Source organism: Hordeum vulgare, chromosome 1H, assembly GCF_904849725.1.
Source record: "Hordeum vulgare subsp. vulgare chromosome 1H, MorexV3_pseudomolecules_assembly, whole genome shotgun sequence".
NCBI classification, from domain to species: Eukaryota; Viridiplantae; Streptophyta; class Magnoliopsida; order Poales; family Poaceae; genus Hordeum; species Hordeum vulgare.
The window spans coordinates 7,593,960-7,601,951 of NC_058518.1; the positions used below are offsets into that span (position 1 = coordinate 7,593,960).

Sequence of the window (7,992 nt, forward strand, 5' to 3'; positions counted from 1 at the left end):
GATTTCATCCTGAAAGCTAAAACTCTGTACTTAGTGTGTGCAGTCGTCCCCACTTGCCAATGTTGCTGGTACAAGTCATAAATCACCAAGCAAAGACTTGATCCGCCATTACAAGGCCTTAGACCTCAGCCACCATAACATTCTCCGCCATCGTCTTCCCATGATGTCAACATACACCGAAGCTTCGCATCACACCCTCCTGAAACCACTTGGGCTGAAATAGGGGTGCACACGACCGAATCACATCCGATCTAGCAATCGACATGCGTCAATAACCCAATGAAGATCTCCAGCAGAGCATTCCGGAACTCGTCAATGGTCAGATCCATGACGACCGAATACCGCCATCTTAGAGAAAATAGAACCAAGGACCGCGCCACATGTCGGTTCCTTACAGCTGGTGGGAGATCTTAGTGGGCACCGCCGCCACCACCCGCACCACGTGAAGATGAGTAGTTGAGCCGCACCGAGCCCCCGGACTAGTCGCGGGACGCCCTCACGGCCACAATAACAATCGAGGTCACCGAAGAAATCCATCTGCCGCCCATCTCCGCCGGATGAACCACGCCGTCTAGGGCCATCATGAAGCTCCGGCAGGAGATCCCACAACACAAGAAACGATGAAGCCCTGCTACCATCGGTCACGCGAGGAGGATAAGGGCTCGCCGCCGCTGTCAGCCTTTTCCTCTTTGAGCGGAGGTGTCTTACCCAATTGAGCTAGGCTCACTCCCCAATTATTTTTTATGAATAGTTAAATAATATCTTCTCTTAAACTACTCATGAACCTACTATTACCATGGAATGGAAAATTAAAAAAAATCATCTAACGGTATCTCACATATAGTGCTGAAATTGTAAAAAAGAACTAGCCAGTGTGAATGTACGGGTTGGCTACTAGTATGTTCAAATTACGTATTAGGCAGAATGAGCTAGCTGCTAGCAGCCACTGTTGGGCTCTTGGTCAATGAATGTGAAAGGAGTTACAAGCCTTATAGTATACTCTGAGATTCCAGACTTGGAGAATGAGCACTCGAATTGTATATTCTAAGAGTAGTATAATTATTAGGGAGAGCGAGCAGCCATTCTTAGGCTTCTATGTCAACGATTGTGAAAGGAGTGCCAAGCTTATATATTATTGTAATACTTGAGGCTTCACCAGGTCAAGTAAAGAGGCGAGAGACCATTTAAACAAAGAAAAAACAAAAAACAATATGAAGATGGTCGAACTGAGCCGTACCCACCCATCCGTTGCGCACCCATATTGCCATACATAAAGATGAACAACTCAACAAACACACTTGCGAAGATAGAGGGAGTGAGAGAGAAAGAAAACAATTTCTCAAAACTCTCTTTTTCAATTATTTAGACAAATACATTATGCTTTCTAATGGGTTTGGTTTACGATTTTGATCGAACTAACAATTTTTCAAATCAGTCAATAACAACCGGCCTATAAAAACATATCAATCACGTCCATGCAGCTGTCGACGTAAAAATATTTCCACATATATAAGGTTGGTTAGCATATAATATAGAATGACACAACGAAATATGCATCAAATTACCGAATTATAAATAAAAATAAAACACACTATGTCATCCCCCCCCCCCCCCCCCCCCACACACACATCAGTCGAGATATAACATTAGTTTCAAAATATAAAGGGTATTAGTTTTTTGGAAGTCAAATTCTTCTTTGACCAAGTTGAGAGCAAAAATATTGACACCAACAATATTAAATAAAAAAATATGATAATTCATTTACCGATGAATCTAGTGACAACAAGTTGATATTATGGATTTTAATATATTTATCTCCAAATTTAATAAAATTTAAAAGGTTTGACATTTTAAAAAGGTAATAGGCGTTGTATTTTGAAACAAAGTGATTAGTTTTTTTAATCTAACGGCACATCAGTCCTTCTAGTATATAGTAATCTCAAGCAACAAGAAAACAACATTGCAAAGAGCAGATGTTTCCTTCCACGATTTGCCCACCCCCATTGCCATACTTAATTTCTAACAATTAGTTGAGAGAAGGAACAATTTATATTAACCTAGCTACTAGCATGCATAGTCGTCTTAAGCAGCACGACAACTGCACTGAGAGCACATGGTTCATACTTAAATGGGCAACTAGGGAAGAACCCATCATTAGTATTGATCTTATCCTTCTATTCATCATAAGGTCAAACGCTAGCAGAGAGAAGGAGCCACCATTACCAAGCCAACAAGGAAGAAGAAGGGAGGTGCTGGTGAAGGAGGAAGCAAGCAGACCCGACCAGGGGAGCACTTGGGTTTGTAGCAGGCAACATCAAGCCAACGAAGACAGGAGCAAGCTAATTAACCCCAAGAACCACAGCTTAACTTCCTCAAGGTAAAGAGTGCATCATCCCACACTGCCAATTAGTTCAAGCAGTAGACACCATGCTGGACATACTTGAAACTTGCATCAACTGCATACTTTTTTTTCTATCGATCCTTATGCCGTCAGAAATTGCACGCTTTGCTTAGCATCATTGGAAACTCGGGATTGGAATTAGAGCCATGGTCACTTTTATATACTTTTCGTACTACTACTAAGCAGCAACTTATCCCGGAATGTATGCTCCGCTGATTACTGAGCAGCACCTCGTCCGCTGGTGTGTTCATAAGGGACAAACACTTCAGCCTAGGATGAGTAACCTCTGTTCGTAAATACCTTTCGGGTTTTTGTTTTCTTTTCAAAAGGGGATAATCCTCCCTCGTCACGCAGCCATTTTATTGAACGCAAATTAAGTTGAAGTCACCGAGTACCAGACAGTAATACAATCTTGAAGAAAATACGATCGGTCGGACCCGATATTACATAGCTCATTCATAAAATCTATGATTTGTTCACCAATCAAATTGGTTGAACAAACCATGTGCAACTGTTTCCAGCCGGCTGCATCCAGACGGCGCCATAAGAGTCCGCACGTCCACATGATACCAGGGGCGAAACTGGAGCTAAAGACACGCTGATGCACCAGTTTACATGGTGCAAAATTTTCAAACAGCATTGAACTACACAGAAAAGTATGTTTCATAGCTTGTAGTGTAGAATTCAAGATTATCCGATAAAATAGACATGATGTATAGATACAAAAAGTACCGAACAAAATGCTAGCGACATTGATGAAAAAAGACAAAAATACTTGGAATTGATGTCTTGCTTTTTTTTCCTTCCAAAAATACATCAAGAGACACGAAGGTTTAATATAAAAACTATACTTAAACATTCGAATTAAAATATATATACTAGAATGACCAAATGGATCTATTTAAGCAGTCAGAGATTTACAGAATACTTCCTGCATGATCATACTAAATATCTTCTTCCCAATTCATAGTACATCTGCATTTTTTGTGTGGGGGCACAGCACGTCTGCATTTGACAAATAAAGATTACATATGAGGCATGGAAAATTGGGAGGTTAAAACTGTAGTTAACGCTCACATTTTCCCGAAACCAATATTCAAAAAGATTTCCATCCACAAATTTTAATCTCCGTGATTTGGTTACAGTCGCGACTGGAAAATCTCAGCTGTATTTGCCTCCACTAGCAAAAGGGCCCATGCGTTGCAACGGGAGAAAGAAATACCACACGCTTTTAATTTATAAAAAATGGTCTATAATCTGAGAATTTGTAGTTACGAGTTAAGACACAAATAAAGATGGTCTTATCCTACAAAAATGCAGTTTAAAATTTCACAGGTCTTCTATTTTAACACGGCTTGCATGTAGATTTAATACATACAAAGAATCAGTCAAGTGACCTTCAGTTTCATCTCTAATCCTGATTTTGTTGACGTGTTCATCCCCAACCCGGATGAGTACCGGTATGAAAGAAAGACGAATAATGACTTATTTATAAGATTGCACCCTAGATAGTATTTTTATTAAACGTTTAACAGATAAAATAATATCATATTTAAATTCTACATATTTTTCTAATCAAATTACATATATAATATGTTAAATTTGGAGTTACGGTTTAAAAGATATGAGTATTTTAAAAAACATTTAATATATACTACGAGTTTAATGCCATAAACAGTAAGGGCTTTTTTATAAAATCATCTCGATGGGTTTTCCGACGGAAGCGATAGCCTCTTTATTATTAGGTAAAGATACTAAATTATACGAGGCAGTGGTGATGGGATAGGCCTTGGTGCGATCTTAATCCGTTGATAGAAAGTTCATACAAAAAAGTCAAGAATCGATAGCAACTATTGCACCAAAGTCGCTCGCTGTCGCTCGTTCGTTGCCGTAGGTCGCTCACTCTACTCCCGTTTTCTTTGGTTTTTTCGTTTTCTTTTTCTCTTATTCTTCCTCTGGTCTTCAATAATTTTTCGTTGTTTTTAATTTTTAATTTTATTTATTTTTATTTCGCTTGTTATCTCACTGGTTTTCTCTGGCTTTTGCTTTCTTCGTTATGCTTTTGGTTTTGTTTTGTTTCTTTCTTGGTTTTCTTCATATTCTACGGTTTTCTTTGCAGTTTTCATTGGTTTAATCCATTATCCTTTTTAACACATGCCTTCTTTTACTCAGTCCACAACATAAATTTTTAGCATACACATGGAAAATTATTTTAATACAATTTGTACATTTTTAAAATACACAATGTATATATTTAAAAAAAATGTTTCGAACACTTTTTTGAATACATGGTACTTTATCCGATCCATATTAATTGCCATTGGTTTAGTTCAAAGTTTTACTACCTTTTTGCTAAGCCATACTATCTTTGTGCTAAAACAGCGACAATCAATATGCAACATAAAACGATTATTTCAAAATTGTAGAACCTTGTTGCTAAACCGTACTACCTTGTTGCTAAACCATATAGTTTGTATCGTTTATTGCCATTAACAATTGTACAACGATTATTTCAAAATGATCGAAAATATTAGTCCATGGATCAGAGGAAGTAACAGTTTTTTAAACAGACTTTGCACATTTGTTTCTAGCTAGTAAACACTTTTTAAAACTGCATGACTTTTTTAAACATTTTATAAACACCTTCTAAATTTTAGCGAAAATATTTTGGAAACATGTGAATATTTCACTAGAATGGCACATACATTTTTATAATAGTAATAAACATACTGGAGCATTTTTTTTGGATTGATAAACATTTTTTTAAAACGCCATCAATATTTCTTTGAGTTGCTGGAATCTTTATTTAAATGTCACGTACATTGTTTTACATGACGCAAACAATTTTTACCTTTTGTAAGGCAAGGCAACCCGGTTAATCAGGATCCTCTTAGTTTCCATATGATATTTGTACCTTTTGTCTAATTGACTTCGATTCAACCCTATAATCTAAAGTAGGTTTTGGTTTCTATAATCAAGTTTGTGCGGGACTCATTATTTAATTTAACTGAGACACTACAGTTAGATTGTCTATCGGGTTGACTGTTTTTTTCCTCCTGCCTTAAATTGGTGAGAGACACTTAGGATACCTTTTATTTTCTGATTGAAGTAATAATGTCTCTGATTTTGTTCGTTGAATTAGTATTGGAGTTCAAGAAAACCTGAAATAAGTGTAGACATGATATAATATATATTGGTATATGGTATATACCTAGCGGGGGAAAATGTGACGAACTGTTGGGTGTCAACTATTTTCTTGTCATACATGCATAAAGGATTGTTATTTTTAAAAATTGTATAAATTATCTAATAAACTGTATGCACAGGTGTCCTGAGTCATACAAATATTTCATCCGATGGGTTTGGTGGACGTATTTTATCAGTGGGAAATCCAATTGCTTGTGCTCTTCAGCTTCGCACTTCAAGTGTTCCTATTTTTTACCGGCAGCCTTCGACGGCGCAGCACCGGCATATTCCTCAGAGTTCTTATTTGGACAGCTTATCTAGGAGCAGACTGGGTAGCAGTTTATGCTCTTGGCTACCTCTCAAGCCACAATGATGTACCCAGTGCAAGTTACACATTAAGGAGAACCCAACCACTAGCTTTCTTTTGGGCACCCTTCCTCCTCATCCATCTTGGTGGGCAGGATACTGTTACTGCTTTTGCCATGGAGGACAACAACTTATGGTCAAGGCATTTGTTGAATTTGGTGCTGCAAGTAGTCCTAGCTTTGTACGTTTTCTGGAAATCCGTAGGAAGACTCAACATGGAACTTATAGTTCCGAGTGTCTTGATGCTCGTTGCTGGAGTCATCAAGTATGGAGAAAGAACATGGTCTCTCAAATGTGGGAGCTCTAAAAGCCTCGAGAGCTCCACTGGAGATCAGTACAAGCAACAGTTTCCGGAACTAAAAGATACGGATCCTGGCTATTCAAAGATAGTTTTGAATGCTCTGCGTGCAATGCCAAATGTCCTCGGTGTCTTTACAGGACGCAACCTGTTTGCCCATAGCTCAGCAGATGTCGGTCATGATGCGGTACAAGACACCAAACGTGTAATCAAGGCGGCGGAGCTTGAGCTTGGCCTGATGTACGACGATCTGTACACGAAGGCTGTTGTGCTCAGATCAAGGACATGCGTTATACTTCGATGCATCTCTCATCTATCTGTATTGGCTGCTTTTGCTCTCTTCCTTGCAACCGATAAACATAGTTACAGTAGAGAGGACACTGTGGTCACCTATGCACTATTTATTGGAGGGTTTTTCCAAGATCTTTGTTCAATGTTCATTTTCATGATGTCACCATGGACTTGGGCATGGTTGAAGGTCCGGAACTGCCACAAGCTTGCTTCCATATCCTGGTTTCTTTTCGCCAGTGATATTGGCTGGCCGGAGCAAAAGCCACAGTGGTCAAATTCCATGGGACAGTACAACTTTCTGAGCTGGGTTTACCACAAAGACAAGACCAGAACATGCAATCAACAAGTGATGACCGTGGTGAGAAGATTGGCTAATTTATTTGGTTCTGGGAAGAAAAGTCTATTTTGGATGAGCAAGGTGTTGGACACTGAGTATGTGGAGGCTGATGAGAAGACCATGGATTTTGTCGTCAAGGGGATTACTAACTTGCGTGATGAGTTCTCCTCCACTGAGGCCCGAGAATGGCCAAATCTTAGCCCATTTCTGAATAAGATACGGACTTATTTTGTTGCTGATTTTGGTGCTGCTACTGTCGAGATGCATATGTTCACAGAGGAATACTTGAATGAAGCAGCAGTAGCTGGAGAAGAAGATGCAAATGATTTGGCAGAGGTATGCCGGAAACTGTCCAACTACATGATGCACCTCTTTGTTACCTTGCCTTCCATGCTGCCGCTCAACGGCAGCTCCGAGGCTACGCTGGATAAATTTAGACAGTCCCGAGGAGAATTATGTGGGGTGCAACCAAGCAAGGAAACACTGGAGGAGATGGTGGAAATGTGGGTAAGGCTCCTCATCTACTCGGCCGGCAAGACCCAGGGGCAGATGCACACGGCGCCGCTGGCTAGCGGAGGCGAGCTCATCACCTTTGTCTGGCTGCTCATGTTCAAGAAAGGGCTCGGGGATTCCGAGGCAAACAGGATCCTGATTGCCAATTCTGCTGGTGTTGACCCCAATTTGAAAGAGGTCTTCGCCTTCTATTTTCCTCATTAATGGTCATGCATGATCGACAAGAGACCCTCCTTTTATTTCCATCCCGCCTTAACCACTCAGTGACTTTTCAGACCATTCTGCACAGAATGTACTCCCTCCGTTCCTAAATATAAGTCTTTTTGGAGATTTTACTAGAAGACTACATACGGAGCAAAAATGAATGAATCTATACACTAAAACATGTCTATATACATCCGTATGTAGTCTTTTAATAAAACATCTAAAAAGACTTATATTTAGGAACGAAGGGAGTATAAAGGTAGTAATCTACGTAAACCAAACTTTATGCTGAAAACTTTATCCGTGTACAAGGTCAATTCCTAATTAAATATTTATGTATCCCGACTCGTTATGAGCGGCTCATTAATTGGAAACCTGTGAAAGGGCCCATAGAGA

At 39.5% G+C, this 7,992-nt stretch overlaps 1 protein-coding gene across 1 annotated transcript; it reads left to right on the plus strand.

The window, feature by feature from the left end:
• The first annotated feature begins 2,154 nt into the window (after positions 1-2,154).
• Positions 2,155-7,745, plus strand: LOC123404164. Its single transcript, XM_045098085.1, has 2 exons — positions 2,155-2,377; positions 5,728-7,745. Exon 2 carries the CDS (start codon positions 5,758-5,760, stop codon positions 7,594-7,596), a length of 1,839 nt encoding a protein of 612 aa, XP_044954020.1. The 5' UTR covers positions 2,155-2,377; positions 5,728-5,757; the 3' UTR covers positions 7,597-7,745.
• The last annotated feature ends 247 nt before the right edge of the window (positions 7,746-7,992 follow it).